Source organism: Dermacentor andersoni, chromosome 4, assembly GCF_023375885.2.
Source record: "Dermacentor andersoni chromosome 4, qqDerAnde1_hic_scaffold, whole genome shotgun sequence".
Lineage (NCBI taxonomy): Eukaryota > Metazoa > Arthropoda > Arachnida > Ixodida > Ixodidae > Dermacentor > Dermacentor andersoni.
Genome location: NC_092817.1, coordinates 151,812,454 through 151,827,725, shown reverse-complemented (window position 1 = coordinate 151,827,725; position 15,272 = coordinate 151,812,454). Strand labels below are relative to the sequence as shown.

The window sequence follows — 15,272 nt, the reverse complement described above, 5'->3', positions numbered from 1 at the left end:
TTTCTTTCTCTCTCTTTCGGAGCGACTGTGGCCGACGCGCATGAAGCAGCTGGCGCCATCTTGTGGCGCGCGGCGCCAACGTTGGCTGCGCCTACTCGTGCGCGGGCGGGGCGAGACGCGCTGCGCGGTAATGGCGGCAGATACGCGGTAATGGCGGCAGATACGAACTTACGGAGGTAAACATCGCCTCGTCTCGACATCGTTCGTTTCAGGGAACTAAGCAACGCAAACGTTACGATTATTTGGCACGGAAAACGCCGTCCAGACTGCAAAATTTTGATCGTTATATCCGATATGCGGTGAATAACCTATCGTTATAAATGGTTTTTTTCCCCATAGACCTAATGCATAAAATGACACTGTCATGTCGACCCATCGTTATAACCGATATATCGTTATATGTGGTATCGTTATAAGTGGACTGCACTGTACTCAGGTTTTGAACCGAATATTTAATATATGACACTTGAACAGTAATCAAAATTTTCTAATATTTGCACAGCTCTAATTGTTACATTAGTACCTTCCCAGTGTCACCAAAAGTCGCCCGACTTCATACTATAGTGCAGTTCACTTATAACGATATCAAGAAAAACGAAAAATCAGATCGCTATAACTAATCATCGCTATATCCGGACTGCCGTTAAAAAAAAAGCTGCCGAACAAACTTTTGTAGCTCTGAAACCAAATTTGCCACTTATGATAAAAAATTAACGTTGTAGAAAGTAGGCTGTGAAAAATAAAATGTTTATTTATACCTCTAGACAGCATCTCAAGCGTTAGGCACGCTGAAATAGTCAGAAATCTGCACTTGCTTTCGCGGAAGTTTCAGGTTCACAACTGTGGTGTGCATCAAAGTTCCAGCTGCTGTGCAAACACTGGCGGTTCTGATACGGCGTGCATGAAATCAATGAGCGATTCGATCGACAACAGTGCGCTTTGGATGAACATCAGGGTCGATGTCAAAGACGGCCCATTGTCAATTTTGTAGTCACTGAGCATGTGCTGGTGGGCTAGTTGGTTATACATGATTACAAAGAAGGTGCCAAATAAAACAACAGACGAAGGATGGAGACACGAGACAACCACGTAGTTAGTGTTAGTGCGCCTATGTAGTTGTCAGTTATTAGTGCACCTACGTGGTTGTCTCGTGTCTCCATCCTTCGTCTGTTGTTTTATTTGGCGCCTTCTTTGTAATCTTGTAGTCAATGCTGTCTTCTGTTGCAACAGTGATCACCCCGTCGGAGATCTCTTCGCAGAACAAGGCAGCACTATCTGCACTAAGAAACTCCTCCATTGAAGCACCACCTATTTCTTCGTCAGTAGCGACGTGCTCTCAGAGTTCGCTAATGCCAGTTGCTTTCACCGTGTTGGATTCACCCATGGGGGTTTTGCCCTGGCGCACAAAGCCTGCCATTTCCAATGATCGGTATGGCCACTGGTTCTAGCCTTCATGATCGTGGTGCTCCCAGTTTTCTGAATCATCGATATAACAGACTGCGCAAGCTCGTACTTAGTCTTGCAAAATTTGCAGTTTCGTCTCAAGTGACACAGATTTGTGCTTTGACGGCTCACCTAACGCTGCTACTGCGGGGCACTTCCGTGCTCGCTAAGAAAGAGAGTGAGACTGTAGAAAGGTGCGCCGCCGCAGTTCACTTTTCATCATTTTTCTCTCTCTCTCTCTTCTATGGACGCTCACAGTAAAGCCCCTCTATACTACACCACCCTAAACAAAGCGTGAGCTGATGAAGGGGCTTTAGCTTGCATGACGTAGCAGCTGGCGCCATCTTGTGGCACACTGCGCCAACTTGTGATGCTCTCCGTGGATTTTGCAATTGACGCGTAGGTGGGACGCACTGTACGGTAATGGCGGCAGATACGAACTCGCGTAGGCATACTTTTCGCCCCGTCTCGGTTAATGAAAACTTAACAATGCAAATTTCACCACTATTCTGCATGAAAAACGCCACCCAAAAGAAAAAATTTCTATTGTTATATCCGATATGCAGTGAATAACATATTGTTACATGGTCTTTTTTCTCATAGCCCTAATGCATAAGTTGATACTCTTAAGTCGACTCATTGTTGTAACCAATATATCATTACATGTGGTGTCGTTGCAAGTGGACTACAGTGTAGTGTCAGTCCAGACATGGTACTGTCATGCAGTGTGCTCACCTTGTACGTAACAGCGGCATCCCAGAACTGCTTGTGCCGCACACCAAAGGGCTCTATCTCGCGGTTGATGCGGCCCTCCTGCATGGCTGCCTTGCGTGGCTCGTACAACTCTCGGGAGATGCACATCAGCCGCCGACAGAAGTCCACACCCCAGACCTCCTCACCCTGCACGCAGAAAAAAGGGGAGTGGGTGCAAGCATTGAAAGGCAAAGACCCCCCCCCCCCAAGGTCCCTTTGTTTCAGTGAGCCATGCAATTTCCAGCAGCAATTCATTACGGTAAGAGAGGTACCGAAGCGCACAAAGATTAAATTAAAAAATATGCTTTTTGTATCGATGCAATGCACACTGAGTTGCCCCTACATTGTAGCAGACTGTCCTTCTGATGGGCATGAGGACACTTTGGAAATATGTTCATTGTGCCACCTTTCTTTAACAGGCTACTACGGTGTTTTTTGAACCACATTAGGATATAGCAATTTTCAAATGGCATTGACAGTCCTGTCACCGCCAATGTGGCTCAATTTTGTTAGAAACTTGTCAACAATCTTAAATAAGCAATAGACAAGGAACCAAAACTGAAATGGGCAGCTGCTTCGTGTGACATCTACAATGAGTCGATGACATTAGATCCTACACTACCGTAATGTGAACACGCAGTAGATGTGGTGTTAACGCCAAGTGAAGCTGACGATGTCTTCAGATGACAAGGGGAGCTTTTCTAGCTCTTTTGAACTAGACAGTGGCGATTTCAGCGACAACGTGAGAGCTGAAGGATTGCCGTTTGCTTTTGACCCACCGTTGCGCAAGGCGGATGACCTGCCCCGAGTTCAACAGAATGTGCTGCAGCAAGACGAAAAACAAGCACGTGTTACCACGTCTGTCAATTCGATGATTGTTGGCCGTTGTCTCATAGAAAAAGGAGCCAGTTTCATTGTTTCTGGGCAAGGTGGCAGCATGTTCTCCGATGTCACAACAAACACAGGGTGGCCAGTAAAAAGTTATACATTTGTGGGCATGAGTCGGGAACACGCAACCAATCTTTAAAATTCATTTTCAGAGAAGCTAAATGACTTGCAGTCATATCGTCTGGAACAGATTATCAGAGTTCAAAAGAGAACATGTATGTCTACACTCGTTATAACAGACCCGCATACAACAGACTTTCAGATATAACGGACCATATTTCACCCTTAGTTTGTTCTACCTATTTTATTGATGAAATGAAGATCGGTTTTAACGGACTGTGCTACAACAGACTATTGGATACAGTGGACGCAATTAGTGTAATTTTTTTTCCAAAATCGGTCGTATAAATGTACGTTTGCAGTGTCGACACGGGCTGACAATCGACTTGCGAGGGTCAGCCGACGATCACGGCTCAATATTGAGCACCCAAGGGGGAAGGCGGGGCAGAAATGTGCAGTCTTTTTTTGCCGTGTGGAACAGGGGGAGGGGGTGTAGAGAGAGAGTGGGTTCTACTCCGGTGGCTGATGCTTACGGTGCAGTCGCCGTATCTTGAAAGCGATTTGCGATGTGAACAAAGAGCTCGCCCACACGGGCGCCGTATCTTGAAAGCGATCTGCGATGAGGACAAAGTGCGCCCAGTGCCAGTAGCTTCGTATGCGCTTTGCTTTCGACGTTTAGTTCGCACTGAAGCAAAAGAAAGCATGAAAGCCAAATCGCTCGCTGCTGCTGCCACGCTTATCTTGCTTAATTTGCGGTCGCAATCGATGCTTTGCCTTTCGGGCAAAACCGCTACTTTTTTGTTCGTTTGTTTTTGTTTTTGCTTTGGAAGTTCATCGCTCACTCTGTGCAATAAAGTTGTTAGACATTGTGATGAAAGTTTTGGAAGTGAGGCATTTCGGATATCATGGACTTCGGATGAAACGGCCATTTTTTGTCTGATTACCAAGGTCCATTGTAACGAGAGTCGACTGTATTCCAGATTTTACTGAGGTCAGTGGACACCGAAATATCATCAGAGTTACACTTTAATTGAGGATCCTCAATGTCAGCACGTAAACAGCCCTGAGCAATTGCTGTGTTTGCTCAGCAGGTACGCACAACACTTTGGGGGGATTTCTAGAACGCAGCCTGTAGGCGCCCATTCCTGCAGCGGGTGTCAGCGTAACCAAGCGAATGAGCGCATCAAAAGATGAAAGTGAACATGCAGCGCAGTGAGGGATGAAAATGTGAGGAGGCAAGTGGAATAGGAGGGTGCAGCAAAATCATGAGGCGGAAAGTGGAGGAAGAAGGTATGGCGAAAGGGTGAGAAGAAAAGTGTAGTGCGGAGACGATGGCTACGAGATGGCGCCACAGTAGCGCACATTGTCTGGGAGGTCTGTCGGCAGCAGCTGCTGTGAATCACGCTCACACGTCACTCACACGCTGGCTCTCGCAATCTCCAGATTAGCAAGGCAGTCGTGCCACCCTTCGGTTCTCTTGCAAAGTGCCGCATGAGACAGAGTGTCTGCACCAGCCAATATACCACGAAATGAAAACATGCATAGATAGAACTGCGCTAAAATGTCGCATTAGGGAGTATCGTAATTGTCAGTGAATTGATTCACTTTCAATGTGTTACTCTAAACTTAACGTGTTGCCAATCTGCAACAAAGGCAAGCTTCAAAGCGGGCAAGAAAAATCACCCACGGAGGGGGTGGTTCACCCCAATGCCAGGCTGTCTAAAAGAAGACAACAGGAATCTGGTCTCTCAACATCACTAGAATCACCTGCTGAACAATACAACATGTCCATCCACTTAGACAAACTTTAATAATGTCTACAGCACAATGTAGGGAAACATTTGCGTTGTTTCAAAATGAAGACAGTGCGAAGTGCTCTTTACTGCCGCTGTGGGAGTGATAGCAAGGTTTGTTCATTATGCAGCTGAACAAGCAGGCTGTCTGGCTGCTTGGCTCACAGCTTGACCGCTGCCACAACTGACCCATAGACATAGACAGGCCTGTTTAGAGGAAGTGTGAGCAAGATGCAGAAAAAATATTGCCAGCGTCAGTGAAGAGAGAGAGAGAGAACGGTAATAAAGAAAAATGCAACAACCTAAAAGGAATTATAAGAATCACGTAGTATGTGAAGTTGTGCTAGATAGTTGTAACAAGACATGCATGAAGAAACGTCCAGCTTCCCATTCATTAACAACAACCACCACAAGCTTTCATGCAGCCTTTCATTAAACTGAATGAAAAAAAAAAAAAATCGCCAGAACCCATCTCACGACTGTCGATAGTAATGCGTTTAGCACTGAATCAATATAGTGACACAATTATGTATTGCCACCGTTGAAATGAGTTGTGTGGGAGATACGTACAGCTGTGATGCTACCGAGGTCTTGTGATTTGTAGAAATTTTTGTAGCAGTAGAATTATTTTCATTTTGGAGTACTTTGGAGCAGCTAATTTTGCATTAAGGAGCATTTTGGAGGAGCGAATTGCATTTGAAACCTTAAAAGTGCTTATGGAGCATTCATGAGGGGCTAAATAAAACACTTCCAGCCTAAGCAGATCTCATGGAGAAAATGTTCCAAGGGAAGAAGTAGTAGCACTCAATGTTACTTTGTCACAATAATGTCCAAAAAATGGGGAAAGCCAGTTATACAGTTGAAGGTTGTGTATTAACTTCCTCAGCAATTTTCTTAAATAAATAAATGGAAGATAGTGACTCAAAGAAGGCAACTAAATGTTTAAAGAATAACGCTTTCAAAGTAAATACATGCAGTTGTCAACATGCACAGCTCCTGACCCAAAGCTATCAGATTTGTGATCCCACAAAATATTGCACATAATACTGCTTAGCCATCACAGAAAGCTCACAATGTAGAACTTCCCCCACAAAGTTCCAACGTTGCAGCTTTTGGTTCATATCTCCAAGCTGAGTCATACTCTCAGCCTGGACTTGGCCTCATTGAATCGCCTTGATGGAAGGAGTGCGACTTCACTAAGCTGGCCTCTCTTGGGGGCTTATATGCATGGTGGCTCTGGGGAATAATTAGGCCCCCATGGCTGCCAGACCATTTAAGAGGCTGGAAGCTACTGCTCGTCCATCACGTGAACAGGGCCTGTTTCTCCCTTATATTTTTTATGATTAGGATCGTCACGTGACGCTCTCGCTTAGTTTTTTCCTTCCTCCACGGTGCCTATGGAGCTGTTGGCAACACTGTCAATCGCCTGTTACGAGGGATTGGCGACAAGCATCATCATCATCAACAGTTCTGTGCAGTTCAGAAAAACCGGGTTGCACGAGCCATCTGAGACTCTAGAACAGGTTGCGCATTACTTTGAGATGGGAGAAAGACATTCATATTGTTTGCCGTTAATACCGTAAGCCCTGTCAACTCAAAGCTGTAAAAAAAACTTAACCAATGAGAGATAAGGAGAGCTTTGAGATAGACAAAATATAAAAAAAATCATGATAAGCACACTGGACGCACACATACCACATAGAGTATTTACAAAATGCCACCAGTAATAATCTCTGCCACTTTTACTGGTAGAGTATTTACAAAATGCCACCAGTAATAATCTCTGCCACTTTTGCGTGCACCAGCAACGGACATGTCGGTGTCTGCGGGCAACCGCATTATGTCCCTATGCCAAGACAGCATGCTTGGAACTCAGTCAAGGGGATCGATCATAACGCACAATATTTGAAGCCAGTCATCCAAGCATTACTGCTTCCAGAGATCCTAAAAGACCATAATGCTACTTTGTCCATCATAATGAATTCCAGACAATTTAACTTCGAAAACTGAAACTGAACTGCAGAAGAACGTAAGTGTTATGCCTTTAGCAGACGCCCCCAAGTGACGCAGCATTGACGCCTCCTCGTTGCGCGAGCATGAAACAAGCACTCTTATCAAGTTGCAATCTCGCTGAAGTGCTGTGAGCTCGCATGCTGGCTTCTTTTGGGTGCACCTCATGGGTTGATTGCTGACGGTGCCTGCTCAAAAGTGCTGACCATCTTGCTCGATGTCGCTATATCGATATGCCATGACCACATTTATGAATCAGTGACAAAGTCCTAAATGAGAGAAAAAAAGAAAAGAAAAACTACAGTGACGTTTCACTTCGTGAACGCGAGTGACACGAAAGCGTATAGGTGCTTTAGTGTACACAATGCTATTGGTCCTTGGTGTGCCTAGACGCCCACACCGTCCGCATTGCAGAACGTGTTCAAGACAGGGCTTGCGTGGCCGTGTCATATGCAGCAGCCACCTGTGTAGAAGACCCCGTTCTAAGCATTTGCTTACTATCCAAATTACCTAGCATGGTGTCAGTGTGCACAGGCAAACATGAACACTTCACACCTGATGACTGCGGGAACTTGTCAGAACGCTGGCATGAAGAATCACGGCAGCAGCAGCGAGCAAACTGACCTTTGTGCTGTCTGTCGCTTCAGCGAAAACCGAGCGCCAAGTACACAGCGCATGCAAAGCTACGAGCTGTCGGCTCACCTAGTCTGTGCCCCCAAAGCAGATCAATTTCAAGATAAAGCCTGCACGACCACGTGCAATCCGCCTCTTTCATTTTCCTGTGCTGCCCTCTGCCGCACGCCGCTGAAAGCGTTTTGGAAGGGTCCCCGGGCTTTCGCCGGTTGATTTGTGCCCCTGCGCCCACGTTGAGTGCGTGTCGGTAGTGCGTTTCGTGGATCGCGATCATTATTAATGGCTTCTTCGGGACAGCATGTCATTCCTGAAGCCATGTAGCCCTCAATGACTACTGGGTTATAAGGCCTGAGTGCGCTGTTCTGCAAACAGGGCCGCCGATAAAGGCACGCTGAGTTCTGTTTGGCGGCAAGGCTGCCTTGGAATTTGTCACTGATTTCTGTACTTGGACATCACTTTTTGTATTCCTTTCACACATTATTTAGACGTTTCGCACATTCAAAAAGTCCTCGAGTGCAGCTTTCTGCATCGGACTTGTTTACATCGACATCTACAGCTGCAGGTCGTTGTTATCCTCAAATATTGTAGAAAAGGTCCATCGCTGATATGAAATATGTCAAAGTGTAGCAAAACACGCATATCTGCGTATATGTACCATGTTGTTACACCCTGAGATGAGTCACTATGAGCGGCCGAACTACTTAAACGGCAACTCCATCATACTTATAGCTTTAGCGTGCCATAGAGCATTATTAGAGAAAACTGTGTGCTCGCATAAGTGCTCATTTGTAGGCCATGTTGTTCTCTCGCGAAAACGCGCAGATGCCATGCATCGCGCACACGGCATAGGTAAAATGAGCGAGGCGGTTGTTGATGCTGCTGTATACCGAATACACCTTCTCTTGTTTGCCACTTGACGCAGAGGCAAACAGTGCATCTCTGAAATTGAGAAATGTGTCGGCAAAGCAACACGTACAGGCCCACCCATATACGTAGCGAATGCGGCCGACAGCCTAGAGGTACAGTGACGTGCAAATGTTGGCACAGCGCTGTGCCGCCGCTTACCGCTTATTGTGTACGCGCCGTGCGAAGTGAAGAGTAGCTGATTTCAAATCGCTAAGGCCAGAATTGAACTATAAAAGCAGTTTCGTTTGACCTAACTGCTTACATTTCAGTTCAGGTCCGCCAGTAGCGAGTGCACGAACTCGACGGCGCCAGGCTAACCTTTGCTGAACAGGATCGACATTGGCTCAAACTTCGTGGGCACGGCTTGAGAGGATTAAAGCTTATGCATTTCAACTTGGTAGGCGCGCTTGACTCATTTTGAGCACGATTAATTACACATACAAGCGAAGACGCTGTCGTTATTGTGTTGTCGGTTCGACGGCCGATCGCACGTAGTTCGGTCGAACGATGGTCGGCACGCTGATTTTGCCGGAGCCTTCGACAAGAAAGCCTGTCGCAGTACAACTCGCGCTCGTTGGTTGCATCGTTGTTGACCTGGTATGATAAAACGGTTTCAGTGACGCACAGCAGTCGGTCAGTCACTGGAGTGAGCGTCTTGTCGGTATCGTATTGACCCAGTGTTGCTGCGCCTTACGAGTACGTGCAGTCAGGAACGCGCTGCCACCACCAGCAAGTGAGGACCGACGCTGCAAAAAGACTTCGTCAGCAACGTGATGTACTTAAGTGTCGCCCAAGTGTAACGCACAGGTTTTTCGTTAAATTAGCGAGCCATTCATGAAAGGTGGCAACTACCTGGCTCACGGTGCAGTTCAACCAACTCAGACGATGCCCTGGCCGCTTTCTCTTTTAATGGGGAGCTGCGGTCTTACGCTACGCACGTTTTCGGCAACGCACCGACGTTGAGCTACCAGTAGAGTTTCAACGCGGTACACGGCATGAGTGTTTGCAGCAGCGCGCGTCTGAGGGCTTTTTTTCTTTTTTCGGGGGACTTTCCGGCGCGCGGCAACGCGCTCGACCCTTCCAAAACGTTTTGCGACTACCGTATAGTGCGGAATATAGGTTGAGGTTTTTTTCCAAAAAATATTACTAAAAGTTCACCCCTCGACTTATATACCGGCCCTTGGCACAACATGAATAGTCGTCTGGCAACATGTAGGAGCGCAGACCTTTCAGCATCCGCATCGTTATCGCCCCCTTGGTAACTGACGCGGCCCAACTCACGGGCGCCGCGCGGTTCTTTATTCTATGGCGCGGTGCACCCGGAGCTCGAAGACAGGGTGGCGGATTTCGTCCGCGGGCATCGTGCCAGATCTTTGCCAGTGACAGCAGAACTCATCCGCATCAAAGCTATTAAGATCGCCAGAGAATCCGGACTGCCCAAGGAACAATTCAAGGGCTCCATTTATTGGGTTTGTCGCTTCATGCGACGCAAGGGATTCGCACTTCGATGGCGCACATCAATCTGCCAGAAGCTGCCAGAGGCATACGAGGACAAGCTGATCGAATTCCAGCGCTATGTTATCCGTGTCCGGCAGCAGCATGGCTACATGTTGGGACAGATCGGCAACGCTGATGAAACGCCGGTGTGGTTCGACATGCCGTCGCCCACCACAGTATGCGAACGCGGCGCAAAGGAAGTCAAGCTTCTTTCTACGGGGAACGAGCGTTCGCGCTGCACGGTGATGCTCTCGTGTACTGCAGACGGCAGAAAGCTGCCGCCATACATAATATTCAAGAGGAAGATGCTGCCGAAAGAGGCTTTCCCGCGGGATGTTGTCGTTCGCGTGATTGAAAAGGGGCTATATGGACGAGGCCCTCATGCTCAATTGGATTAAGACCGCCTGGAATCGGCGACCCGGCGCACTCCTGCGGTGTCCGAGCATGCTTGTCTTGGATGCCTTTCGCGGGCACTTGACCGCAGGTGTGAAGCAGGCACTCCACGACGGAACTCGCCGTCATTCCGGGAGGCATGATGTCAACGCTTCAGCCACTGGACGTCGTGCTCAACAAGCCCTTTAAAGACCGTGTCCGCGAACAATATAATCAGTGGATGGCCAGCGACAACCCGACGACCCCAACTGGCCGGTTGCGCAGGCCGCCTCTCGCCACTGTGGCCACATGGGTGTCGCAGGCTTGGCGCTCGCTGCCCGACAATATTGCCACGGCCTCGACACAGCTGACAGCCACTCGGTGCGATTCGGTGCCACATGCTAGGCATGTTGGGTGGCTCCGAGAAGAAGAGAACGACGAGGGTGCCAGGACAGCGACATATATAAAAAGATCTTTAGCGTCGACCGAAGTCTTTTGTGGCTTTGTCTGTGACAAATTGGTGGAGGTGCTGGGTACACGTCTATGTACTCTGACCCCCAGGAACAGAGCGCGGTCAACCTACGCAAAAGCCGACGGCTTCAAAGACTGCCTCCGGAATACGGCCTCCAAGATCTGCCGAGGATGTCCACCACAACCGCAAGCCAGACACAGGAGACGTACGGTACGGGACAGCCTCCTGCGTCGCTGGTTCTCCACACCCCACGCTGGCCGCGGCCGTTCCATGGTGAGCCTTTTGAGGACGTGGAAGACTGGCTCGACGAATTCGATCGTGTGGCTGACGTCAATTATTGGGACGAGCAGAAAAAGTTAAGGAACGTGTACTTCGCCCTAGAGGACTCTGCCCGAACATGGTTCGCTAACCACGAGCCATCCATCACCACCTGGCAAGAATTTCAAAGGCAGATACGCGACACGTACAGCAGCCCCGCAAGAAAAGAGCGAGCAGAGCAAGCCCTTCAGAATAGGGTTCAAAGGCCGAACGAAAGCGTAGCCATGTTCGTAGAAGACATGACGCGGCTTTTCAAGCGTGCTGACCCTGGCATGACAGAAGCGAAGAAAGTACGCCTACTGATGCGTGCAGTTAAAGAGCAGCTGTTTGCTGGACTGATGCGAAGGCCTCCAGCTACAGTAGCTGAGTTCGTCAGTGAGGCGACAACAATGGAGCGAGCCCTTCAACAACGCTCCTCGGTCTACGATCGCCAAATCAACCTGGGATCAGCATCTTCTGTCTCGTTACCCTATGACACCGATGCGCTTCGAGAGCTTGTGCGTAGTGTCGTGCGTGAGGAGCTCGACCGGCTACAGGGAGTGCGATTTCAACCGACCGTAACATCCCTCACAGATATCGTCCGCGAAGAAGTTCGCCAGGCAGCACAGCCATTCGTGCAAACCAGACCTGAAGCCGCCCCCGTACTGACTTATGCGCAAGCAGTGAGGCTACCTGTGCAACCCGGGAACCACCGTAACCCGCCTTCTTCTGAAGAACCGCTGTGTCACTTCCAGGGCCAAGGTTCACGTACAAATATGTACGGGTCCCCGAGCCCCCGAATCAATACGCGAAAGTCAGACGTGTGGCGCACACCTGACTACCAGCCACTCTGCTTCCACTGTGGCGAAGCGGGCCACGTGTACCGTGCCTGCTACTACCGAAGAATTGGACTCCAGGGCTATCACCCCGGCGCTCGTCGCCCACGTGAGGGAGAGCGCCCGAGAGAAATCCAGCAATATCTGGCCAGTCAACCTTCGTCGCCGTACGCGCAGTTCCCACCGGTTGAACAGTCCCTGCCAACGACCCGATCTCCGTCTCCGCAGAGGCGCCAGTCACGATCACCACCTCCTCGACGATCGGCGTCACCTAGCCGCTACACTACGTTCTCCGCTTCCGTGGGCAATCGGCCCACGAGCCCAAGTCGGGGAAACTGAGAACAGCGACCTCCGGAGGTGGGGCCGCTGTCCAACGCACTTCGAAAGATCCTCCGCTGCGACACCCCGACGACGACGATAACGACGACGACAACGACGACTGCGCACCTTCGACACCTTTCTTCGAAAACCCTGAACCTGTTTCAGCCGACATACTCGTTTCTGTAGATAACCACCCGGTCACCGCTCTTGTCGATACTGGCGCCGATTATTCTGTTATGAGCGGACAACTGGTTACGGCACTTCGCAAGGTGACGACACCGTGGCCAGGACCTAAGCTCCGTACAGCCGGCGGTCATGTTCTCACGCCGATCGGCAAATGCACTGCGAGGGTACAAATTCGCGAGGTCACATTTGTCGGCTCATTTATTATACTGGAAGAGTGCTCTAGGCAGGTCATACTCGGCATGGACTTTCTTCGGGAGTACGGCGCAATCATAAACCTTCGCGAGTTGCTTGTCACATTTTCCAGCGAACACGCAACTCATTCGGACGACTACCACCCACAGTCCACGGTGTTACGCGTTTCGGGTGACTGGGCTACTTTACCACCCCGGAGTACTGCGTTGATCACCGTAGAAACAGACGATGATCCTCCCCATCTCGGAATCGCTGAAGGCAATCTGTCAGTCTTGTTGGCTCGACAGGTTTGCGTAGCCCGCGGCATCTTGCAGCTGTCGTCACGGACTGCTCAGATTTTAGTGACCAATTTCAGTCGTGAATACCAGCACTTCGCCCCACGAACTGCCATCGCCTATTTGGAGCCAGTCAGTGATTTTCCCGCTTGTTTAACTGTAGGGCAAAATGATGGAGATTCTAACTGTGACGTACCAGCCAACAGCAATATTGATGTGAATTCTAAATTATCAGGTGAACAACAGGCTAGCATTCGAAGCCTTTTACAGTCTTTTGCGGACTGTTTCGCTTCAACATCGAAGGTCAACCAAACGCCTACTGCGAAACACAGAATTATTACAAATCCCAATGAAAGACCCGTGCGCCAACGTGCCTACCGTGTTTCTCGTAAAGAGCAAGACGCCATCCGGAATCAAGTCAAACAAATGCTTACCGACGATATCATACGGCCCTCCACCAGTCCATGGGCGTCACCTGTGGTTCTGGTGAAAAAGAAAGACGACACACTGCGTTTTTGCGTTGACTATCGCAAGCTTAACAACGTTACGAAGAAGGACGTTTATCCCCTTCCCCGCATCGACGACTCTTTGGACCGCCTTCGAAATGCTCGATACTTCTCATCGATGGACCTTCGCAGCGGCTACTGGCAAATAGAGGTTGATGAGCGTGACCGTGAGAAAACGGCATTTATTACGCCTGACGGACTCTATGAATTCAAGGTCCTTCCTTTCGGATTGTGCTCTGCGCCTGCCACTTTTCAGCGCATGATGGACACGGTTCTATCAGGTCTCAAGTGGCAGTCATGCCTTGTCTATTTAGATGATATCGTTGTCTTTTCGGAAACTTTTGAGCAGCACCTCCAGCGCTTACAAGCAGTTCTTGACGCAATTCGTACTGCTGGCCTGTCTTTAAAGCCTGAAAAATGCCATTTCGGGTATGACGAACTCAAATTTTTAGGCCATGTCGTCAGCTACGAGGGCATTCGACCAGACCCCGACAAAACCATTGCAGCAAGCAACAGCGCGATGATTCAGAACTCCGGCCTCTCATCGACTACCTTGAGAACCGTCTACCGGAGCCGCCTCGTATGTTCATCAGCAAGTTCTCCTCGTTTTTTCTCCGCGATGGCGTTCTCTACAAATTGGGTTTTCAATCGACCGCAACCGCCTGCCTCCTTGTAGTGCCTTCTTCACTACGTGACGACATCCTGCGGGCATCTCACGACGATCCATCTTCGGGCCACTTGGGATTCGCACGGACGTTTTCACGCATACGCCAAAAGTACTTCTGGCCTAACCTTCGCCGTGACGTCAAGCAATACGTGAAGACATGCCGTGACTGCCAGAGACGCAAGACACCACCCGTGCGTCCCGCTGGTCTTCTCCATCCCGTGGATCCTCCGCGGATCCCTTTTCAGCAGGTTGGAATAGATTTGCTTGGACCATTCCCCACGTCGAGGGCTGGTAACCGTTGGATTGCTGTTGCCACAGACTACCTAACACGTTACATTGAAACCCGAGCTCTCCCACGAGGCACTGCAAATGATATTGCGACCTTCTTTGTACATGGTATCGTACTCCGCCACGGTGCTCCAAGAGTGGTTATAACCGACCGGGGCACAGCATTTACAGCGCAGCTCACAGAAGATATCATGCTTCTCAGTGGTACCGTTCACCGCAAAGCCACTGCTTACCATCCCCAGACGAACGGGCTCACAGAAAGACTAAACAAAACGATCGCTGATATGATTTCCATGTATGTTGACGTCGACCACAAAAACTGGGACGACGTTCTCCCATATGTTACGTTTGCATATAATACTGCCGTTCAAGAAACTACCGGCTTCACCCCTTTTCGCTTGGTGCACGGCCGGGAAGCTGTCACAACGTTGGACGCAATGCTCTTACCCACCTACTGTTCTAATGTTGTCAATGATGCTGCCGAATTCGCTCGATGCGCCGAAGAGGCACGCCAGCTCGCACGAATGCGTATCCGCTACCAACAACACAACGACGCCGACCGATACAATCTTCGTCACCGCGACGTCACTTATCAACCCGGTGACAAAGTATGGGTGTGGACACCGATTCGCCAGCGTGGTCGGTCGGAGAAACTTTTGCGCCGCTACTTTGGACCTTATCGGATCGTTCAACGACTCAGCGACGTCACATACGAAGTGATTCCTGAAGGAGGAGGCACCGCTCGCCGTTCCCGACGCCCAAGCCTGTCCGATGTCGTTCACGTCTCTAGATTGAAGTTATACCACTCCCGCTGAACGCAAAGTCCCACGCCTCTCTCACCATCTACGTCCCTCTTAACAGCATCCCCGTGGCAATC

General features: G+C 49.4%; 1 protein-coding gene across 1 annotated transcript in view; it reads right to left on the bottom strand.

The window, feature by feature from the left end:
- Window positions 1–15,272, bottom strand: part of mRNA-cap (RNA guanylyltransferase and 5'-phosphatase mRNA capping enzyme) — a 120,338-nt gene that overhangs the window by 39,421 nt on the left and 65,645 nt on the right. The window contains exon 14 of the mRNA XM_050185056.3: window positions 2,179–2,343. Coding sequence (XP_050041013.1) covers window positions 2,179–2,343 — 165 coding nt within the window. The remainder of the gene's footprint in view (window positions 1–2,178; window positions 2,344–15,272) is intronic.